Source organism: Cygnus olor, chromosome 2 (genome assembly GCF_009769625.2).
Source record: "Cygnus olor isolate bCygOlo1 chromosome 2, bCygOlo1.pri.v2, whole genome shotgun sequence".
In the NCBI taxonomy this organism is placed as follows: domain Eukaryota; kingdom Metazoa; phylum Chordata; class Aves; order Anseriformes; family Anatidae; genus Cygnus; species Cygnus olor.
In genome coordinates, this window is record NC_049170.1 from 22,100,317 (window position 1) to 22,124,610 (window position 24,294).

The window sequence follows — 24,294 nt, forward strand, 5'->3', positions numbered from 1 at the left end:
TTTGTCATCGTAGGTGATTTACTGTGACTCAAGTGTTGAAATTATAAATGGTGTTGAACATTAAGTGAAGTTGGATTCATCCGTGAGAAAATCTAGGACTTATATATAATTAAAGCACTTGTGTTCAGCTGAGATTACTTTGGTCTGTATTTTTCATACTAGCGTTGTGTTACATCAAATCTATGCTGTTAACAAACAAATTAAAAAACATAAATAATGAGAAAAGGTATGGAGGAATTTCAATTTAAAATGCAAATCAAAAAGAATACAAATAAACTGGTTTCATGTGTATAGATATACCTTCAGTTGTGCCTGTCAACTTTTAAACAAATTTGACTGATAGTAAAGCACCAAGCATTTTCCATTAGATACTAGTATTACCTTTAATGCTCAGTATTTCCTTTACATTGTATAAGTTTCCTTACAAATATGTACAGTTGGGTCATAGTATCCTGGTAACGTGATTTAAAAGTGAATGTTTATTTTAATAGCAACTACTGAGCTTGAGTTGTTCATATGATATCTAGCCATTGTTATAAATCTGGTTGGAACTTTCTATGATTTTAATAAGTTTATTTTATTTAGTTGTAGAATGAAGGTCAATCTGCCAAAGAAAACACTAAACCAAAAATCAGGCGATAAGCAATACTTTTTTAAAGCATAGTTTCTTATACAAATACATGAAAAGGACATCAACAAAACTGTTCCCCGCCTATATAACATTTATTTTTAAAGGCGATCTTTTCCTGGGCCCAGGTTGAAAACTCAGACATAACTGTTGTCTCCTGATTTACATCAGCATGAGAGATCAGAAAAATCCTTCCTAAATAGTAGCCTATCTATGTAGTGACCTCATCCATGTGTCGGTGGGACCAGTACGTCCCACACGTTCCAGGTACACGTGATGGTGTTATGCCAGTCGCAGTGTTACAGGGCACAGACACAAAATAGATTTAGCCAATGGCAAACCAGGGCAGAGAGCTCTTGCTCTGCTTTTACTGAGAACGCCAACAAGTCTCCTGCTCTTACCCCCCGCTGTGTTTTTACTTTTTATTTTGTGTCCCGAGGACCTGCATTGATAGCTGTAATTGATTGACTGGACCAGGACACAAAGAGTGCACAACACGCAGATTACGCGGTTGAATGCCAGTCCGTGGCACCCTCCTGAACGCAGCGCCTGGGTCCATGTCTGTCATCTCAGCTTATTCTAGCTAATTAATTGTAGCCCAGTGAGAAGCAAAATATTTGTGTCAAATTCAGACTTGCTCAATGTGGGAGAAAGCTTAGTTATGACCTAAACCATGAGCCCCTCTTTCTGACCCGCTTGCACTGCACAGGTGCACTGGGGCCAGGACTAACTATTGTCACAAACTGGCATTGAGAAAAGCCCCTGTTCTTCCTGTTGTGACTTCACCTTCGTTCCTGTTGGACAAGCAAAAGCAATGTGAGAGTCAAAAATACCCTGAGTCAGAAATCCTCTTTTTCAGGATGTAGCCTGCAGTCTGAGGGTGTGGAAAATCCAATTCCAGACAAATATAGCTGAGGGTAGTTAATGATCCTTTAACCAGTTCAATTGATGTATGTGGAATGTTACAAAACGATGAAAGTCCAGCTCTTTCTAAGCCTGGAGCAGGGCAGCGTCAGTTCACATTTTGTCCAAATCTATTGTATAGATCACGAAGGGACAGAAGGTCACAGACATGTAGAAATAAGTTTTGTTTCTGAATGAGTGAAAATTTTCCATGCTGTATTTGCAGACATTTTCAGTATATAATGAAGTTGTTCAGATGTTTGCAAATTTAGGTTCATGTCTATATGTATAATCCCATGCTTCTAATATTAATTGTATTAGAAAGTACTGAAACATGAAGAGATTTACCAGGACCTTTGCAGTAAGGATTAATGCACTTCCATAAAATTCACTCCACATATCAAGTATGAAACTAGTTCAAATGTTATGCTTTATGGGGACTGATTGACTTCAGAAAAGACAGTACATTTGTTTACATGTAGTTATTTCTTCACTAAATGCCAAACACCTTTTAAAGTTTTTCTCTTTGCTGTTGCCAGTCAACCACATCACACTCTCCTTCACTGATTTTGCTATTGAAAGCAATACACAAAACTGTACGAAGGATTTTGTGGAGATTTTGGATGGGAATAACTATGAGGCTCCTCTTCGAGGTACTGTACCATTGTCTTGTTTATTTCATATATAGGATTGCACCCAAAGTAAGCAGTTTTTTGTGAGTGTCTTCCTGCTTCAAGGATTTATTTATTTTTTCCAGTGGCCAGTGTAGTCAGAGGAGACTGTGGGTGGAGGGATAAACCTTCATTGAGAACAGCATGGTCCTCTCAGGCTCTGACTGTACCCCTCTGCTCACTTGCAGTATAGAGTTGACTCCTGCTGCCTTTTCCTTCCTCTTCAGCAGAACAATATGGGGAACCAAGCAATTCAGTTTAAATTGAATTCCAGGTTAACAGTACAGGAACATAATGGATTGCTAGCCCAACTCAAGGGCTCTACAAACTCTTCAGAAGGGATAGGCTAGGAAGGAGAGGCAGGGGGGTAGCCCAGTATGTTAGGGAGGATTGTCACTCTGCAACTACCTCAAAGAAGGTTGTAGCAGGGTGGGGTGCGGTCTCTTTGCCAGAGCTACAAGCGATAGGACAAGAGAAAATGGCCTCAAGTTGTACCAGGAGAGGTTTTGGTTGGATACTTGGAGAAATTTCTTTACTGAAAGGATTGTGCTGCATTGGAATAAGCTGCCCAGGGAAGCGGTTGAGTCACCATCCCTGGAGGTCTTTAAAAGACGTTGAGATGTAGAGCTTAGTGATATGGTTTAGTGGAGGACTTGTTAGTGTTAGGTCAGAGGTTGGACTAGATCTTAGAGGTCTTTTCCAACCTGAATCATTCTATGATTCTATAATGTAACTCCCACTGTAGAGTCCATACTAAACATAGGTGAAGAAAGCTGCAGATTTCTGGGAGCACAAAATGGATAGATGGATTTTCCTCAAGCCCTGGAAAGCCTGACTTTCTGCTTGTTCCTGATTTTTCTACAGCTTTCTCCCTGCATGTCTTCCCAGAGCCATCACTTTCGAGTGGCAGGAGCAGCCTGGAACAACAAAATGCAGTGCTTACACTGCTAGGAAGTCATGAGACAGACCTGGCCACAGACATCCCCAGGGTTGTCACAAATTCCCTCCCAGCAAATTCAGAATGCACACGATAGATTCTGTTCTCCCTTATACTACTTTTGTATATAATCTCTTGGCAGGAGTGGTGTTGCACTCAAAATAAATGGCTTGTAACAGTGAGCAGAAGTCATTTTTTTGCCACCTACCCTTAGCCTTCACCTGGCAAGAGGACAAGGACATGATATGCTACCTTTCTTTTTCATTTCAGATTCCTTTCTGCTAAATCATGATTCATATTCTTAATCTCCATGTTACAGTCCATTAGAGGCGAACTGGTGTGTTATTTCTCACTTGTTGTTTTCATCATAAACAAACAGAGAAATGGGAACTACTGGCAGATGTATTTGTTGGGATAATTTTGTAAATTTAATAAGGCTGTAATTTCTGGATAGAGTGAATGCAAAAGAGTTCAATGACAGGATAGCCAGTGACTTAACTAAGGTGCTTGGGCTGCAGGACATCCAGGTTCAAATTCTTCCTCAGTTTAAGAAAAGAAAAAGTCTACCAGAGTTGAGTTCTTTGCTAATAAAATGGGTATTTCATTTTTATGTAGATTTAACTGACAACTACAACTGTAAGCAAAAAATTTTACTTTTCGCTGCTCTCAGGCATTAACCCCAAATGTTACATTATCAATAGTAGTTACATGCAAACACTGCTTTTTTCCTCTCTGGATTGTTCTCTTTTAGGCCGTTACTGTGGCACAGCCATGCCACATCCTATCACTTCTTTTGGTAATGCCTTGGTAGTCAACTTCATCTCCAACAACAACGTTACTGCCAGGGGCTTCCATGCCACCTATGCTGCGTCATCATCATGTAAGTCCATATGGCAGGTGTTGCTGGCTTATACCTCTTATTTTTAAGAAAAAGACCAGATCTTGTATCTTTTTGGCTCTCTGACATTCCCTCTTTTAAAATCTTCTGTCGCCTTCCCTCTTTTTGGATAAGGTCTCAATAAGAGTATCAACAAGCTAAAGAACAACGAGACAAGGCGAAATGCTTTCTTGATTAGCAAATGCTCTGGCTCCATCGAGGTATTTTTTCTATGTCATCTTTCTCAAGCCTCTGCTGTCTCCTTCTTGTTGCAGCCTGCGGAGGTACTTTCCACATGGACAGAGGAGCTTTCAACAGCCCTGGCTATCCCGAGTCATATCCGCTCAACACCGAGTGTGTCTGGACAATTCTCAGCTCCCCTGGCAACCGGCTACAGCTGTCCTTCATGTAAATGCATTGCCAGGGGTTATTATTCAACACTTTAACAGAGCTGAAGGAAGGATGCTCTGTGTTTATTAGGAAGTGTAATTACCAGATGATAAAGCTGAAACATGCTTTTACAGTCACTTGGAAAGAGAACACAGCAGTGGTTGGTGTCAGCTGGTATTCTCCTGTCTTAGTCATTGTTTATTATATTAAGGCACATACGGTGGGATATAAATAGTTGATTTATTGTTTGAACAACATGGGATGCTGGAGAAGCTAGTTTTCACTCACATATAAACAAGAAGAGGAAATTTAGTGTTATTGTACCTTTTCTTTACAAAGGAAACTCCTACTATTTCCTTACTACAAGACTCATCATAGTGTTTATTATATAGCTAAGTCATATAAAGAGCCCAAATACTCCACAGATTGTAGGGTTAGAATTGATATTAAAGTCTTCAAATTTTTTCCAACCATAAGGACAATTATAGCAATGAAGGTACAACAGGGACCAGGATAGTATCCTAAGGAAATTTTCCCTTCAGCAAAGTAAATTTCCTTTGAAGACTTCAGACAGGAAAGTTATGCGTGATCCACAGAACAATATGGAATCCTTTACCAGAGTAGTTAGGTTGTCCTTTGCCCGTTATATGGATTTCTGAGCTTCTCTGTTTCCCAGCATCAAAGAGTGGCTGATGCCAAGAAACAGAGCACTGACCCTTAGTAAACCTTATCAGGGATCAGCAGAAATAGAAAAGTCTGAAATTTGCATTTACAGTTAATCAGGACAAAAGGAAAACTTACCCAATAACATGTTGACTGCATAAGGTACAATTTGTTAGACACATGCTGATTCACTAATGCAATGAAAAGGACATTATATTCCTCCTTTACTCAGTGAAGCAGAGAATAAGCACTACAGCCTGAAAACATTTTCTAAAGCATTCGATACAAAATAATGAATAACAGCTTTTCAGAACCAAAACAGAAATCTAGTGTGAAGCAGAAACTATCAGCAGATCATATATTTAGATAGATAAAGTGATACTTAGTAGATGTAGACACTTTTTTTTTTTTTTTAAGTTACACATAGCTGAAAAGCAAGCTGAAAATACTGGAAAGCATGGAGTCATTATGTGAGAAAGCAGTATTTATTTAATTTAATTTGATATTAGGTTTTTATAAAGTTTTGTTGCCATGAGGTATTCATTTTCTTCAGCTCAGTCTGAATAGAAATGCCTGTCTTGCAATTTGAGGTTTAGCTTTAAATTAGTCTGAAGTATATCCAGATGAGTGGTTGGAACCATTTCACAGCATCTGTACCCTGAACACATATGGCTGTATTCAGGACTGGAGGGGAGGAGTTGTTACCAGAAAATCAGAAAGCACAAATGTTTTGGAGCGTTTGTTATAAGAGGCCTCACTGGAATCTTTGCTGGATATTCACAGCCAGCTTCTGGAAAGTATTTTGGATTGAATCAAAGCACTTCACTTAGAATAATAGATAATGTTTTTTAGAATATTATTTAGCATTCTGCTCAGTACAATAATCAAGAATTTAGAATTTGATGTCTAAGTCCCATTCCTGTTCTAAGGTAAAAACTGTTTTAGAAGAGTTAAGAGTATTTATTTATTTACTTATTTATTTATTTATTTTCAGAACCGGCCATGTGAAATGCAGAGAGGGCATAGAGGAAATATTTCGTAATTCTGGAGAAAATGCTAAGGGACTTTGGGGCTTTGAGGTGTCAACTACAAATGAATCTAGGCCTCTGGAAATTATTTTCTCACCAGAGAGTGTACTGAAATAATATTCAAATGTAGGGGCTGCAAACTGATTTTAAGGCTAAAAGTATTTTCTGCATCCAATAGGTGTTAAATTCTGATATGGGCTTATATTAAAAATCTCTTTAATATTTCAGGGGCTTTCTGTGTTTCATGGTTGTTGGAGAACAAACAAATATTAAAAACTTGAGAACTCTTAAGTTTGAATTTAGAAAGTTTGGGAAGCCTTTACAAATTTTAACTTTACAAACTGAAGCTCTGTCATAAAATAAGAGGCCAGAAAGGAGCAAGCCCTGTATCAGCAACACAAGGTAAAAAGCAGGAACTTCTGGGTTCTGGAGGGTTGCTGTGCTCTTAGCTGTTATGGCAGGATAATAGCTGCAGGAGGATTTGTAGCCTGGCAGGGGAAACTCTGAAATATGTTTCAGTTATATGGCTGCTAATGCTCTTCTACTGCTATCGAAACAGAGCATTTCAGGTGGAACCTAGTAGCGGCTGCACCGAAGATTACCTGGAAATTCGCGAACAGAATGCTACAGGCAGGCTGGCAGGACGATTCTGTGGAGACTCCTTACCTTCGAATTATACATCTACTGTTGGACATATCCTGTGGGTTAAATTTGCCTCAGGCAGCTCAGGCACTGATGTTGGCTTCAGGGCCACGTTCTCTCACTGTAAGTAAATGCTATTTAATTGAAAACTATTGTTCGTTTGTAACGCTTCCAAAATGATTCAAAAAACTGAATGTTTGGCCCTGGAAAGACTATTAGAAAATGTTCATTGATGTCAGCAAGGCTGTGAATTTGCTTAAAAATATGTTATAAAATATCTACAAAACTTGTGTGTATGCAAATGTGTCACATATTACATAGTCAGAGGAATTAGACATGAAATTCTATCCTTTAAAATTATCATAACAATATTTTCTCGAATTGATCATATTATCCTTTCAGAAACAAAAAAACTCCATGGATTGAGAAAATAAAATGTTCTCTATTTCACTGACTGTTTTCTAACAGTTTATCGCCTGGTTTTCAGATTCTCCCTTCAGCAGTATTGTGAAGTACTGTGAAGATAGGAATAAGAACTATATGCTACAAAATTAATTTTAGCCCAAGTTAACAAGTAGTCTGTTGGAGTTTAAAATATCTGACCATATATCTGTGCTACGTGAGAGAAAGCAATCATAGTCAATATTTTTGTTGCCATTTATTAAGCAATTAACAAATTAAGAAAAAAGCATTTATTTCCCAGCTTTTCATTTTGCTTTTTTGAGTACAACAGTGTCCATTTTCTGGTTTGTATCTAGATAACATTAAACAAATAGCAGAATTAGAAGAAAAGGAAATGATGCCAGTTCATAGATTCAAAGCTGCAAGGAACCATTGCAAACATCAGTACAACTCACTGCATGAACAGGCTGCTGAAGCCAGACATCCACAGCAATTCTGACTAAGCCAGCTAAACTTCTAACCATCTTCCTTTATGACTTTATGACTTTTACTACTCATTCTCAAATGGAATTATCGTTATGTCAGAGCTCAGTAGAATCAAACCTGTTTTTCACCAGAACACACAAAAGCATTAAAAAAAATCCCAACATTTTCTTATTTAATGCTTCTTGGGAAGAAACAAACATGAAGTAGGCAAGGTGAGGAGGGAATTTAGCTATGCCATGTTCCCATCTTTCCTAGATGTAGAGCTACATGGCTCAAATGGGTAATTTCCTTCAGATAAGGGCACACTGCATCCTTCACAACAAGAAAATAATTAGGTGTGTGCTCTAGGACTGAGACAGAAATCTATGCCTTGCAGCACTGTCTAGCCCTAAGTAAATTAAATAAGAAGGGCTAAAATGAAAGCTTTATTCCAGAATGGGCCCCAATGCTTCTTTTAATCTATGTGAAGAAGAGATTAGTTATCTCTTGCTTGTTTTTCAGTGTACGGAAATGACATTGTGGGAAACAGAGGACAGATAGCTTCACCACAGTGGCCGAGAAGCTACCCTCACAATGCTGATTACCAGTGGCGGATAAGTGCCAATGCTTCACAAGTTATCCATGGCCGTATCCTGGAGATGGATATTGAAAATCATCACAGATGCCGTTACGACAAGCTAAAGGTGATTTTATTGTAAGAAATTCTTTAATTTCATTTAGCTTTGATAAAAACGATGAACAAAGACACCTACACGATGAATTTCTGAGGATCTGGTTGGGACTCATTGGCTTTGCCATGCCCTCTTTTCAATAATTATTAGGTATAGGAAGGGATACATACTCTATGGCTCCCTAACAGTTATTTCCAAGCTGTAAGTTTGAAATTTATTAAAAATAATTCCATAATGGACATCTCAATACCTATAAAATAAGGTTATTTTAAAAGCCTGCGAAGAACAATCCTTTTCTTGCACCTGTTTTGATCTCTGGATCAATAATGTGCTGTTGGCAGTAGGAAGTTACCTCTTTCTTCTTGTTTATTGTTTTTCTGTAATATAGACAAGCTTTTTCAGGCTGAAAAACACAGTAAGCATGATGCTAGGCAAAATGGAGTAGTAGAGGTAAAAACTTCTTTCTAAACTTAAGCACAACTACTTAGTTAAATAAGGTTTGTTGTTTTGTGTTTTTGTTGTTTGTTTGTTTTTTAAACCAGTTGACAATAATTATCCTTTGCTTTCACCTTTTGGAATAAGAAAGTTAATACTAGTTTAACATATTTAATACTCATTTCATTGTTAATCCACTGACATCAAAATTTAATATTAGTTCATACAGGAAATGTAGCTTTTTCCTTCATCTCATGTCAGATTTTAATGGTATCTTCTTTCTTTTAATTCAGCCTGGCTTTTTGTCTGTCCATCTAAAAGCAAAAGTAGTTTCTTACATCAGCTAGACATCCAGTGGGTGACTCAAGGATCAGATTTTCAATGTTATAATAATATTTATTTATATTTTCCAGCTTACTCTACTTGGCATTTTTTTAGGGGGGGGGAGGAGGACAAGAACAAAAATAGATTAGAAAGGTAGCAAAAGAGAAACATCTTCTAACTACCAAGAATTTGGCTTATTAATACATAAAATAGAAATACATTATTACATACTTATTTGATAGAATTTAAAATATAAGTATTCCTCAGGAGAGGAAAAAAAAAAAAAGGGAAAGAAAACAATACCTTTTTATCTGTAGATCATATCACTTTTCCCTCAGCAAGGAACAAGACTGTGCCAGTGGACTTTTTTTCAAATGGGACGCCAGTCATTGTACCCAAAGAGCAACCCTGTGATGGGGAATGAGCTGAGATTGATGGGTTCTGTTTAGATCCTTCTTCCATGAAAGCTTCATAAATAACGCTGTATAATGGAAGAGATTTTGTTCTCTTTTTATAAGAGGGGTTTCTCTCTAACTGGGATTTGCTGAAAGACCATCCAAATCCTTCTTGCTCATTTAAAGAGGGTAATTTTCTCATTGGAAACTTGCTGGCTATGAGGAGAATGAAATCTGCCTCTGTGAAGAGTAACACTTTCACTGTCTTTTTCTCATTGCAGGTTTATGATGGGCCCACCATCTATTCTCGACCTCTTGCAACATACTGTGGTGCAGATCCTGCTTCTTTTGCATCCTCTGGCAGCTCAATGACAATCCAGTTCCAGTCAGATTCATCTGTGACTGGAAAAGGCTTTCTTTTGGAGTGGTATGCAGTAGATGCTTCTGCTGCTACACACACCATTCCTAGAGGTGAGTTTTCAGTGGATTATGTGGTTAAAAGTGACATAGCCAGTCCTATACTGAGCTTTACTTTAAAAACAAAACAAAACAAAATCCTCCCCACAAGAGGAAGCCCTAGCTCTTAACTGTTTAGCCCCAGGTAAACATTTTATATACTTTCATGAAAAAGTATTCCTCTTGAAAGACTATTCTTAAATCACTGGCCATTATGATTTGAAACCTTACACTAGACTGCGTCATGTATTCATAAATAGAATATGCTCAGTATGATCATGTATCTCTTTGAGAAATAGTTCCTGGAAGGAGAGGGAGTGTCTTTATTATACCATTAGTTTTCTCTGAGCAAGTTCAACAGGAGAAAGTTAAGACTATCTGGGACATAGTGCAATGCCTTCTTTCTAAATCTAAAGGCAAATTCCTAGGGACAGAGGGACTACTGATCCCTGGGGCTCTGCAGCATAGTAGCAGTATGTAACGGTTTTGTGCTCTAGCAGGGCACTGAACCACTATGTATCCCAGCAAAGGAGTCCATCTTGCCTTAAATTTACAGCTGAAAGAAAAGCATTTCAGTTTGAAGAGGTTGAAGAGGGTCTAAATTGTTTATATATTACTGGTTGTGTACGCACCCTTCCTTTCTGAAGTACAACCTGTGTTAAACTGTGGTAGGACTCTTAGGACATTTTGTAGATATTCCTCATGGTAAAATAGGTCACATCACTACTACACCATGTAGCACAGGAATATATACAGTCCTTATAGGTCTGTATTTTCAGTCTTTTTGTCCCAGTCCAAATCAAAGCAATGCTTGAAGAAATGCCTTCCTGTGACTACGTACACTATCATTCTGCCCCCGTTCTGCTTAATGACTGCCAAATTATACGGGGGAAATGTTAAATTTAAAAAGAGGATGCTTTCATTCTTGTCTTCTTTTATATCATAGGTGCATGTGGAGGGATTGTAACAACTGAAGAAACACCTTCATTCCTCTTCTCGCCGGGCTGGCCCATGAATTACAGAAATTTTGCTGACTGTGTGTGGCTTATCAGAGCTCCTGGATCCACTGTGGAGTTTAACGTCCTGTCTCTGGACATAGAATCTCACAGCTCATGCAACTATGACAAACTTATTATCCGAGATGGTGAGAAGCCAATCTTACCCTACCCGAATAGCGTGAAACGGTAATAGCTAAATAGGTCCCAGCACTGTGAAGTCTCTTGTCCATAGAGCTTAAGTAATCCAGATAGCAATAGGAACAGCATCTACACCAGTACTCTTCCTCTATGTTGAGACATTCTGCTAGTTTAAACGAAACTAGTAACGTTTTGCAAAATATTTGTTTGTCTATAAAAATATTTCTCAGTCTGTGAGGGTTTAAAAATCTTGAAAAGTACCTGCCTGAAAGTATGAGAGCCACAGTGAACAAAAGGCAAAGTGAAGTGATTTCATTTTAATATTTACATTTCTTCTTTTGATTTCAGGAGACACTAGTCTTTCTCCAGTGCTGGCTATTCTGTGTGGACGAGAACCTCCTGGGCCAATAAGATCAACTGGAGAGACTATGTTCATCCACTTCCTGTCAGATGGCAGTATCACTGGAGCTGGGTTTAATTCCTCGTATTACAAAAGTATGATTTGTTTCTCTTTTTCCTTAGATAAATGTCTGCCTTGCTGCTAACAACTGGATAAGGAAAGAAAAGACTTGTAAAGACATTTTTAGCAGCTGTCTACAATCTATGCCATTAATCACACAGATCAATTATCCAGGTCTCACAGATATGCATTAAAAAGCTCTGACTTTGCAAAGATACACTTTGCTATTTGTCCAGCAAGGTTATGCAGTAAAGCATGATTCAAACAGACTAGTTACTTTTCAGAAGTTAGAAAAAGGTTTTGCAAAAGGTTAGAACAGCTCAGCTGAAGAGTGAAAGAGAAAGAATTCCCAGCTAAGAGAGGGAAGAAAATGACTCAAAGCATAGACACAAAACAGAGAGAGACAGATGTTGAGAGCTGTGTAAATTCCTGCAGAAATAAGCAATTTGCAAAGGCACTCCTCCCACATGCACTTTGGGCTGGTAACAGATTCCATAATGGGCTGAGGCACCAAGGAAGGTGTTACAATAACAGTGGGAAGCCAGGAGAACTTTTTGTTACTGAAATCTATCTTGACAGTAGGTGACAGTGGTTTAGTCCATGAAGCAATGAACTCAGACATCATAAGCATTTGCTCATGCCATGGGAGGTCCTTGGCACAGAGGCCATGCTTACTTTTCTGTTGAGTCTGAGAACTGAGTTTAAGCGTCAAGATGTTTGGTGTGTGTCATCTTGCAATCTACTAGTTTGTATTTGGGAGATCATTCATTGTGTGCATTGCTCTGTGGCCTTCAATTCTTCATGTGCTTTTACCTTTCACATCTTCCCTTTAGGAGAGAGGTGTTTTTTTCCAAATAAATAGTTGACACTAATATTTTCCCTTTGCTTCAACTCCTTTCTCCCAGGTTGTGGAGGCTATTTGCATGCAGACAGGGGTGTGATCACATCACCCCACTACCCTCAAGATTATTCTCCTAATCTGAATTGTTCCTGGCATGTACTGGTAACCTCTGGATTTGTCATTGCTGTCCATTTTGAACACCCTTTCCAGGTTAAGAGTGAGGATGCTTCCTGCAACCATGGAGATTATGTAGAGGTGAGGTTATTGGCTAGGTCCCCGAATCACTGAATGGTTGAGGTTGGAAGGGATCTCTGAGGATTATGTAGTCTAACCCCCCTAACAAGCAGGATCACCTAGAGCACATTGCACAGGACTACATCCAGGTGGATTATGAATATCTCCAGAGAAGGAGACTGCACAGCCTCTCTGGGCAACCCGTTCCCAGTGCTCTGTCACCCTCACAGTAAAGAGGTACTTTCTCATATTGAGCTGGAACTTCCTGTGCTTCAGTTTGTGCCAGTTGCCTCTTGTCCTGTCACTGGGCACTACTAAAAAAAGCTTGGCCCCATCATTTTGACCCCCTCCCTTCAGATATTTATACACATTGATAAGATTCCCTCTCAGTCTTCTCTTCTCCAAGCTAAATAGACCCAGCTCACTCAGCGTCTCCTTGTATGACAGATGCTCCAGTCCCCCAGTCATCTTAGTAGCCCTAAATGCTCAAAGGTGTTAAAGGTTCTGAATCTTACAAATTTTAGTGTTTGTGAGGCAGCCCAGGCTCCTGGGAGGTGGAAATACCAAACTGAAATACCACAGATGATATTATTTCTCTCTCTGTCTTACTTATTGCTGTGCTGTAATTAATCACTAGGTTATTGTTTTCCCCTACGGCTGGGAGCATTGAGATGGAGTCTACTCAAAGCTTGCATGACCTTAGCAATTTTTCTTTTTCTAGCTGAAGAATGGGTTAGATGCTGCTGTCCCACCTTTGGTGTCTGGAAGGGGGAATGGTCGCTTTTGTGGAAGCAGCCCCATTTCTACCATGTACACCACAGACAATCAGCTATTTGTGCACTTCATTTCTGACAGCAGGAATGAAGGTCAAGGATTCAAACTGAAATATGAGGCTAAGAGCCTAGGTAAGTCTAGAAAATAAACATAAGTTCTGCAACTCAATAGAAATAACTCGCAATTTGTCCTCTTAAATGAGGTTCTTGTTATAAATCCCAACAGACAGGGAAACCTTATGGCAGGGAGAGCTTTGGTGGGAAAGTAGCATCTGAAATAAAGGAGAGCTGTTCGTAATTCATGCAGGAAAGGAAAAAAAGCCTGGAAACAAGAGCATTATTTTGGACATACACTACCCAGTGCAAATGCTAAGTAATGTCAGCAATGATTTAGGCTATTATGTCTAGAAAGGTGATAACATTTCTCACAAGCTTTTCTCTCAGCTGAGAAAATAACATTTCCTGCTTGAGCTAACATTTTTCAAAAAATGAAAAAACAAAAAGACTCAGGTCCCATGGGTAAATCAGGGATTTGATGTTTACAGTTATTCCACTGTATTCATGCCACATGCCACTTGGGACACCAGGAGGCCTCCTGCTAAACAGTGTAACTAAACAAAACTAAGGTAACCTGTCAAACTACTCACATTTTTAAGTGCCTGTTTTCCTGTTTTCTGCCTACTTTTCCCTGCTGCCACAAAGAATCATTGTTAGTATTTCTGTCCGGTATTCATAAAGGAAATAGGTGAAGCTGTATAATGCTGTTTCTACCACTTCGGTTTAGAAAGCTTGACTAAAATCCTGTGTTTACCAGCATTGTTAGAACAATTTTTTTTGTCTGACAGAAAGCTGTCAAAATAGAATAAAGGACCTGAACTAATCTTTACATTTGCTCTGACTGGCATCTCTCATGCATTCATTATTGTCTCAAACAGGCATTTCAAGCATTTCAACTTTTGGAAAGGAGAAGTAGGGAAAGAATCACAGAAGCGTTGATGAGTCTGATCTGTTGGCTTTCTAGCTTTAAGAATTGGGATAGGAATAAGGCAGAAAATATATTTCCTGCTTGGCTTTGAAGCAATCCAAGGAAGACCTGATAGCAGTTTAATTCAGGGACCAGAACATGTGGAAATGAGGAAGGCTAGGTAAATGATTTCCCACAGTAAGTAATAAAAAAAAAAATAATAAATGTTTTTGATGTAGCTATATGACACTGAAAGGAAACTGTGTTGGAATATTGTGATGACTCATATTTTTGATGCCTCACCCACTTCCTTAACATGTTTTTTATTGGCGATCTTTTCTTTCCCAGATTGTGGAGGGAATATTTATATCAATGATTTCAACCCCAGTGGATATACATCTTCCCCCAACTATCCGGACAGTTATCCCCCTCATGTTGACTGTGTCTGGACCATAACTGCTCCTAATGGACATGCAGTAGAGCTGCAATTTGAAGATCAGTTTTACATTGAACCTTCACCAAAGTATATATCCACATTATTTTGCCTGTGTTTCTTCAGAGACTTAATTTTGATTTTTCTTTCCCTGTTGCTTTCTCTAATTCCTCTCAGAGCACACTTCCAGATTTACAATCAAAAGGGATTAGGAAATTTTTAGAATAGATCACTGAAGCTATCAAGTCACTGGTATACATTCCCAGAACTTTGCAGTGTATGGTAGAGATAAATGTAACAGACAGAGAGGAAGCATCCATGGTAGAAAGGTGTTTTCTGTAAAAATCTATGCGCTCTAGTCCCTTCATATTCATATTTTCATTGTGACTACCAACTAGTTTTAAGTCCAATGGATTACCACCATAAATATTTGCCTCCCTCCTCCATTGCCTGTCTGCTGAGTTGCAATGGGTCTTGCATGTTTTGCACATTGACCCCAACTCCCCTCCACAAAGCATAAAACAAGACCTAGTTTTCAGCTGATGTAATTTCATTGAAGCCATGTTCAGAAAAAAATGGAGCTGGAGGAAGAATCCTAAAGGTGTCCTTCCTCTCTGACGTCCCAGGATGTCCTCTGCAGGCTGCTGCATCGTTCTGAAAGCAAAGCTGTTGGTTAAGATGTTTTGAGTCTTTCTATGCCCACCTAAGTAGGCCTCCGTATTTGAATTTTTATTTCTTTCATTTGTCTTATATCCGTTCCTCAATTCATCAGTCATCAAAGAGACTTAATAGGGAATAGCTGCTGAATCTGAATTCTACCAAAAGACTCCTGTTAACGATAGCCACAACTACTTTGCTAGGGCTGTTCATACTCCTCCAAAGGACAAGCTCCTGTCAGATCTGATCTGATCATAGACTGGGCTTTGGATGAATCTTTGTCAATGTTTCTAGCACTTTTATTCACTGAAATATTAGATGGCTATCATTGATCATGAACTCGTTGATTCTGTCCTGGTCACACTGCATGGAAACTGACTGATCTAATTCACTACAGCTTAATGGCTTTGTACCCTTACGGAATTAATTTAAAACAACTACTGCTATACATTGAACAGAAAATTCTCTCCTCTTCTAGTTGTACTTTAAGTTACCTAGAGCTACGTGATGGCGCTGATTCCAATGCTCCAGTCCTTGCCAAGCTTTGTGGAAGACTGATCCCAGGCTCACAGAGATCCTCAGGAGCTGTCATGTACCTGAGGTTCAGATCTGACGACAGTGTCACACATGTGGGATTCAATGCTAAATACTCAATCGGTAATGCTTGCATTTATCAATTTCTCTCATTTTAGAAAAGACCAGGTTTTTGAAATGGGGCTTCAAACATATATAAGAGGTGGATTGACCACCACTTGCCTCTTTCAATTAGTGTTAGTGCTAATGCATCAGAATCATCATATGGGTTAACATCAACATGTTCTGTATCTAGCAAGAGATAGAAATTATGGGAATAGGAAACTGATCATATCTGCAGAAATGGAAACAAAGCCTGGGTAATCTCTGGTCAAAGACAATTATCAAAGGGGCAGTAGCGAAAAGGTCAAGGCAAGTAAAGTCATGTAGCATGATTTAACTTTTAATATGCAAAATTAGCATCGCTTTCATGAGCAGGAACCTAAAGGTGAATGCAAAAATTAGCAGAGTTAGCAGAAGAACAACTCAGGAACATCTGTATGCAAATATAAATCAATGTATAATAACAATGGTGCTAGACAAACAGAGGCAGCACAAAAATGAAGTAGAAAAGGAATGAGTAGTAAGAATTGTTATGTGTAAGTTGGGAGAAGAAATATTTTTAAATTATTTGGTCTCAAGCTGCAAAAACGAAACTAGAAAAGACCAGCAAAGATCTAAAATCAAATAAAAAAATAGTATTTTAACAGATTCAGAAGGAGGGTACATTTTAGTTTTTGATAATGTTAATAACCTTCAAAGACCAGCAGATATTATGTTAGTGTCACTTGCATAGAAAAAGTCTAGGACAGTTAATTTCTCAAAGGCAAAAAAGTAGACTGCGCTTTATGCAGGATTTTGCTGATTTGGTTAATCTCAAACCCTAAAGCCAATATAGTGTCCTATGATATTTCTGAACCTGAAAACTGAAGCGACTCGCAAGAAAATGTTGTTAGTATACTAAGCTGCAATTTATAATGTATTTATGTATCCATAGAAAGATTTAAACTATCATTTCAGCTGCATGCCAAAATCACTAATCACTCAAAGCAGACAGTACATACATTATTGTTATTGTCATGAAAAGATTGTATCTACCAGATACACAGAATATACTGTAAAATCCAATATATTTCACCAGGGAATATTATTTGCTGGGAGCTGTAGTATTATGAGTTTGTATCTGCAGATACCACAGATAAATGAGTCATCAGAGAGAAAATTAAATATTAAATAGTTGTTTCCTGAATTGTGCAATGGTTCCTTATGAGAAGGCCTCACAAGGAGTGGTATACACTGACCATTAGACGGTTTTTTCAGTCTTTTTCTGAAGGGTGTTTTTTCTGGTAAATATGGATATGGGTAGAGATAAAACATAGGCCTTGAAATCTGTGAGTTTATTCAAATTAATGAGAGACAGAACAGAGAGGAAGGGATGCTTGCAATGGAAGGGTGTATATGACAAAATAAATAAATAGATAAATAAATTGAGGACTGGATGAATTAAAAGGAAAATGTGGAATATTTTTCATCAGAAAGCAATTACTGCAGTTACAGAAGGAGTTGCTTGTGCCTTAGCTTTACGTCTCGAGTGTTCTTCTACAAACCAGATTGTCTTTCTGAAGTCACTTAAGCAACCAAGCAATGTTCTTGCTTTTGCAGCTCCCTGTGGTGGTACAGTGACAGGACAAACTGGCATCGTTCAAAGTGTGGGGTATCCTGACCTTCATTATCAAGACAACCTGCTATGTGAATGGTTTCTGCAGGGGCCCAGGGGCCACTATCTTACCATCACACTGGAAGACCTAGATATTCAAAACTCCTCTGAGTGTGCAAACGACTTTGTGGAGATCCGAGAATACAGTGCTTCTGGTCTGAGAATTGTTCCAGTGTTTCTTACCCCTTCCCTAATAATGCTAAGAAACCTCAGCAAAGGTTCCTTAAAGCATTCCACATTGGGCATAAAGTGTCCCTTTCAAATGTACAGAGTTTGCTCCTCTTTGCCTTGCTTGTGGAAAAAAAGGCAAACAAAACCCTTCTATTTTCCAACAATAGCTTGATTTTGCTAGTTTACTCAAGCCTGTCTGGTTAAACTGGAAAGCGATCACAGAATCATAGAATCATTAAGGTTGGAAAAGAGCCCCAAGATCACGTGGTCCAACCATCCCCCTACCACCAATATCACCCATTAAGCCATGTCCCTAAGCACCACGTCCAACCTTTCCTTAGACACCAATATTGATCCTTCAATGTAAATGGAAACAGAAATAATATCTTTGATATCAAATTGTCTTTCTGTATTTGATTTTTGCAGGAAATTTGCTGGGCAGGTACTGCGGTAATACTCGCCCTGATGCTATGGATACCTCTGACAGTTTTGCTTATGTCAAGTTCGTTACTGATGGATCAGTAAATGCCCGAGGATTCAGACTGCGCTTTGATTCCAGTGCTGAAGGTTGGATTTGTAATGTTACAGTTTAATTTCAGGAAGGAAACACACCACACACCATAACTGAACTAGTACAGCATGCATTGTAAATCACTTATTGTTGGAGCGGTGTATATTTGCTCTTCAAATTTAACTCTAGGTAAAGTATGAACAGAGCTCTCTGATCACTACTTAGCAAAAACTTCGAGAGACATGCTGTCTCTGTAATGGATGTTGCCTTGAATGGCAAGTTTCAAACAGCAAAGCACACTCTTCTGCACTTTTTCTATGCAGCAGTAACTCCAGGGATCCTTTATGTTATTCTGTTCCTCTAAGGCTAGTGGTATTCTTAGATTTCCCTGAAACAAATAGTTTGGAGTTAATGCTTTGTTTTGGTTCGTTTTCTCATTTTAACTGGAATAATATTTCTTCTCAAAATGAATGAGTTTGGGAAAGGAGGGAGAAGAGGAACTGATCATGTAAAAACTCCATGGAGAGTTCTCTTCCATAACAAATGTGTCACCACAAACCACCTCTAGACTTGCAGAAGCACACTCACATAATGCAGTTTACCATACCAGATTGTTTTCCCCGGAGAGTTTGCCTTTCTAAGAAAAAGGTCTTTCCAGGCTTAACATCAGTGATGATGATAGGATAAAAAGAATCAAAAAACTGCAGAGACATTAAAGTGGAAGGGACCTCTGGAGAGTGCAACCATCCTCCTCACGCAGGGCCAGATAGAGCACATTGCCTAGGACTGTGGGCAGTTGAGTTTTGAATGTTTTCGGGGATGGACACTCCAAAACCTCTCTGGACAACCTATTCAAATGTTCACCAACCCTCACAGTGTCCATTGCCTCTTGTCCTAAACACAATGACTTCACCAGGACTAAGGATAAAGTTCTATTCCTGTTTCTCACTTCTCTTATACATATTCTTGAGTGTCCTTGCAATGCTTATCCTGGCAAAATCTAGCTACTTTTAAAAAATTATTTACAGTAGTGGTCTCAGTAGTGGTCAGCCATCCCTTTTTAACTCTTTCCAGCTCATTTAAAAGCTCAGCTGAAAGCTTTCTTATCCTTCATCTTTGCAATAAAATAACAGAGGAGGAAACAATCTCCAAAGGAATGTTATTTCACTCTCAGGACCCTGTTATGCAGTCACAGAAGAGAAACTGTATTAGCAAAAATGAAATGCAGGTGGATACACAGATTAGATGATTCTGTAGGACTTTGTGAGTGTGAGGAAAGGGACTAACTCTCCCACTGCACTCCATTAAACTATCTCTGTATTTTAAGAAGAAACAAAGAATAAATTGGTAAGCTTACACCATTAATATCAGAAGGAAAATGCACTATATACCCAAGATCTTTAACATTCTTTCATCAGAGTGAAATCTGATATTTATAACAAAGATGGAAAAAAACACAAAATAACTCTACTGAAAAAGTGTTTCTTTAAGTCCTTTATGGCTTTTTCCCTACCTCTGTTAACCAGCAGTGGAAAAATCCATCCTTCCATTATTATTCACTCTAAGGCCCTGCCCAGTCATCTTGAAGGCAGAAATGTCTCAATCCTGCCACAGTGAGAGGCTTGTATTGCTTGACATCAAAGCCTGTGGGTCACTCAGGCTTCTGAAGTCTGGCATAAACCCTTCAGAGAAAGGCGTATTAATAATTGGACCTGCTATGGTCTATTATCATTCAACTTCTTTTATGGCTGGCAGGAGCTCAGCTGATTAGAAAAACATATGGACAGGACAGGCATAGCAAATCAAGCTCTCAGTATCTCTTTTTCTTGCATTATTAATGTGTTTTTTGTTGTTGGAGGTGTTTTTTTTTGTTTGTTTCTTTTAAGTCTATAAGTAATGCCTTACTCTAAGAAGTGTCCTAACATTTGGGTATTTCAGAATGTGGTGGGGATTTTACTGCCCCTGTTGGAACATTTACTTCCCCCAACTATCCCAACCTATACCCACATAATCGAGTGTGTGAATGGAGGATCACAGTGGAAGAAGGACGACGTGTCACCCTAACCATTAATGATATGAAGACTGAAGAACACTGGAGGTGCTCATCAGATTATATGGCTGTGAGTATTGTGTCTGAAGGCAGAAAATGCTCTTCCTAATCACTTTACGGAGCATTAATGGACAAAATATAGCTGAAAGGTAATTTATCTGATTTTAAAACAAATCCTAATTTCATCCAGGGGAAACGGATAAAAGAAAGTTAGTTCTGCAGGGTGTCTAGACTCATCTGCTTGTTTTAAAGTATGGATATTCTGGAATTCATGGGCCAGCCAGAGAGGAGGACTTGAAGGATCAGGCTTCAACTTCGTTAATTTAACAGTGGGTAGAGGCACCTCCGGCTATTCCAGTCTCTTGTGGACATCCAGATATACCCACTGTGGGTTCTGCAAGTTTCTCATAATACAGCCCTAACTTGCTCACATTCTTCTCTGTCAGCCTTTAGCATCCAGGTCTCATGAATGCTTTTGTCCTCCCATCTCCGTAGAGTGTGTATGTGTTTATGTATATATGTGTGTATATATATATATCTATACACCCTCATATATATATGTGTGTAGTATATGTGTGTGTATATATACATATATAAGGACCTTTTCCTATAGAAATCTTTGGAATTCGCTTTCTTTATTAATTATGGAAAAAGGCTGTGGGGTTTTTTGAAAGCCTTCAGTGTTTCCTCTCTGTGGACACAAAGTCCATCAGTCAGTTCCAGGTCTCTTTTGACTTTGAAGGTTGTTATTGCTGTTGTTACTTACCGTTGTTAATTAAAAAATAAATAAATAAAAAAGAAAGAAAGAAGGAAAAAAAGGTTGGGGAGAAGGGTAGCCAAAGTTTGCAACAAACGGCTAATAATGTTTTGGACCTCTTATATCCTGGAAAAAAGATAGGGAAATCCCAGGAATTTCTACCTCTTTATCACCCTCCATCTTCAAAAATATATATTTTAGTTATTTTAGCATGGTTATTTTTGATTTATATTTAATGCAAAAAGAATTTCAAGCCTGACACATTGAACTGGGCCTGGTCAGATGTATAAATGCCTCACAAATATGACTTGTCTATGAAAACTGCAGGAAAGGGAGACAGTACTGTGAAGTGTGATTCTCTGAAGACTAAGGCAAAAGTCATAATGAGTCTATCTCCTCCCTAGCCCTTTTCCCCCAGCAAGGCAGAGTTCCTAAATATTATCTGTATCCTGGGTCCTACCAGCACATATTGTTAATTTTCCCAGGTTAGTAGTGCTGGAATTAGCTTTAGCATGATCAGAAGCTAGCTCATGTACAAATGTGAGGGGGTGAAGTAGCTCTCCATTGTGATTTGCAGGTGATTATGCCCTTGTTTTCCTCTACAGATGCTTTTAGATACACCACAGGGAGCTGTTTTCCTTTTTTTTTTTTCTTTTATCGATTAATGAAGTAATGATCTCTTAAAGAAAGATCTGTCCTGCCAGCTTTTTTTTTTTTTTGTGCCTTCAGCTCTCTAATTTTTTCCAAATCTCAGTACAAAATGTCTTTTGTGCTTTGGTTGCTGAGATTGTAGTAGAAAGAAGGAAATTAACTCCTAGGCTGAAGGCTGTGTGAAAGAAACTGTGCAGATCACATAATTACATCTGGATCATCAAAAAGTGAAACGTTTGAATTAATAAAAAATGCCCACAAGCACTGAATATTTTTTAGGAAATTTTTTGATAAAGATGATATTTGTTTTAAAAGGAATACAAAGATGATCATTTGAAATTGAATTAATATGATTAGTAGCTTGCACTGTTAAGTGATTGAAGCTCTAAATATTGAGGTAAAATACTGTATTCTTCCCCAATCAAACTGTTTCAATTTTTGGATGAAAAAGAGAGAGAGAGGAAATGTATTTTGCCAAAATAAGGAATGTGTTTTTGAAGTTTTACTTCAAACCCTCATCTACTCAAGTCAATGGAAGTTTGTTTCAAGGTTTTGAGGTAGATCTGGGAACTAACCTGCTATGAGAGATGTCAATGAACATTGTATTAAAAGGGTGAAGCAGTGTTACATGACACAGTAGATGTGCATAAGAATGTATTTTGTTCTCAGAAGAGTTATTTAACCCAACAGGTTTACAATGGCCTCAGACAGAACTCTCCCCGGCTGGTGAAGCTGTGTGGTGAGGTAAATCCAGGCACTGAGGTGAAATCCTCTGGAAACACTATGAAAGTCATTCTGGTGACAGATATGTCTCATGCAACCAGAGGATTCAGCGTCTCATACACATCTAGTGAAGATGCAGGTAGTATATATGTTTGAATTAAATTAATTAAATGATTGATCTTTGGTGAGTCATTTCATAGCTAAAGTATTGGTGCATATCAAAAAAAAAAATGACCTAGGCAGCTAACAGATCTCTGATATCTTTTTCTCTCTCTTAAGTTGCCAGATAGGAGTATGTCACATCTTTAATTAGGTGAAAGGACTTGAAAAAATGGGAAATCTCTTGGAGTTAGGGACTTCAAATGAAAAGAACAACCTCTGTTATGGATCTCAGTCCTTACTCTTACTACTGATTTATTGTTTTGTACTTAGTCTTTAGTAAGAGATGGACTGAAGTGAGTTTATTCCATGAGGAGATCCAAAAGGCATAGTGCCACAGACAACTTGAATAATTCAAGTGTTTCCTTATTACTCAGGGGGGTAAATAATTTACTGTAGCTTGTGAAAGAGTGCTGCTAACCTACTTTTGCAAGCTCATCCACCAGGGAGGATATAGTTGGCAAAGCCCCACTACTACAATCTTGAGTCTTTCCAACTTGTTTTGTTCCCCCCACATGCATCCTAATGTAGCATGAGTGTATTACTCTTGAGGGTATGTTCCAGAAAAATCTTCTCTTGAGTTTAGAATTAGGTAATGAGTAGGGCTGAGCAATATCTAATTGGAGCTGCGATGGGATTTTTTCAGAAAGTTAAATAACAGTTGTTGTATTGATGGTGCTGTTGAAATATTTTGGTACTATGAATAATCTTTATTTCTTCATTTTATACGTGTTTTTAAAGACTTGCCAATAATTTCCAGGATGCTAGGCAAGAATTCTCTCGTATACAGCAGTAAATTATAAAAAAGGAAAAAGGTAGAACAACTTTTGATCTAATCAGTACATGTCCTTGCTGATATGAGCATATCAAAATGAACAGGGACAGGAGTTCCATTTGTACAAGAATTGTTACTATTTTAAAATAAATTATATTGTTTCTGCAGTGTGTGGTGGAACTCTGATGGGATATACAGGTGGGAATTTCTCTTCTCCTGGTTATGATGGTATCAAGAATTACACAAACAAACTGAACTGTGAATGGACCATTGAAAATCCCTCCCATCACAATTCATCCATATATATCGCTTTTGAGGATTTCCACCTGGAACATCACCAGGACTGCCAGTACGACTATGTCGAGTTACGAATAGGTTTGTATGTTCAGCAGCAGAATGGATTAAGCTTATCAAGATTCTGTTTGTGCAACTGTGTTTGTTCATATATATTTATTTATGAATATATTTATATTTGTAAATATTATTTAATTATAAATAGTTATATTCATATATATTTGCAGAGCCTGATTGTTGTAGGATCTGTCCATTTGAAAGAGTGTCCATATGCATGCCTTCCATGTTGCCTCCTAGCCCATGGGTGGGATTTTACTGACATTGCAATCAGTGCACAGATCTGGTCGCTCTTTCAGGGGAGAAAATGCAAAAGTGGCGCATATATCTTTGGGATATAAATTATTCTGTGGGGATTGCCATACATACCTGACTCTCTCTTTACAAGGGACAATATGAATTTCACCTCAAATCCCTTGAAAGAATGCAGTCAGGCAGAAGTCATAACAA

General features: G+C 38.3%; 1 protein-coding gene across 1 annotated transcript in view; it reads left to right on the plus strand.

The window, feature by feature from the left end:
* Positions 1-24,294, plus strand: part of CUBN (cubilin) — a 143,942-nt gene that overhangs the window by 81,431 nt on the left and 38,217 nt on the right. Inside the window, exons 35-51 of the mRNA XM_040547129.1 lie at positions 2,071-2,184; positions 3,891-4,019; positions 4,292-4,424; positions 6,657-6,862; positions 8,129-8,310; positions 9,734-9,923; positions 10,855-11,052; positions 11,393-11,539; positions 12,410-12,600; positions 13,301-13,484; positions 14,665-14,839; positions 15,885-16,063; positions 17,642-17,851; positions 18,294-18,434; positions 20,317-20,498; positions 22,527-22,698; positions 23,662-23,868. Of these exons, the coding sequence (XP_040403063.1) occupies positions 2,071-2,184; positions 3,891-4,019; positions 4,292-4,424; positions 6,657-6,862; positions 8,129-8,310; positions 9,734-9,923; positions 10,855-11,052; positions 11,393-11,539; positions 12,410-12,600; positions 13,301-13,484; positions 14,665-14,839; positions 15,885-16,063; positions 17,642-17,851; positions 18,294-18,434; positions 20,317-20,498; positions 22,527-22,698; positions 23,662-23,868 (2,940 nt within the window). The remainder of the gene's footprint in view (positions 1-2,070; positions 2,185-3,890; positions 4,020-4,291; positions 4,425-6,656; positions 6,863-8,128; positions 8,311-9,733; positions 9,924-10,854; positions 11,053-11,392; positions 11,540-12,409; positions 12,601-13,300; positions 13,485-14,664; positions 14,840-15,884; positions 16,064-17,641; positions 17,852-18,293; positions 18,435-20,316; positions 20,499-22,526; positions 22,699-23,661; positions 23,869-24,294) is intronic.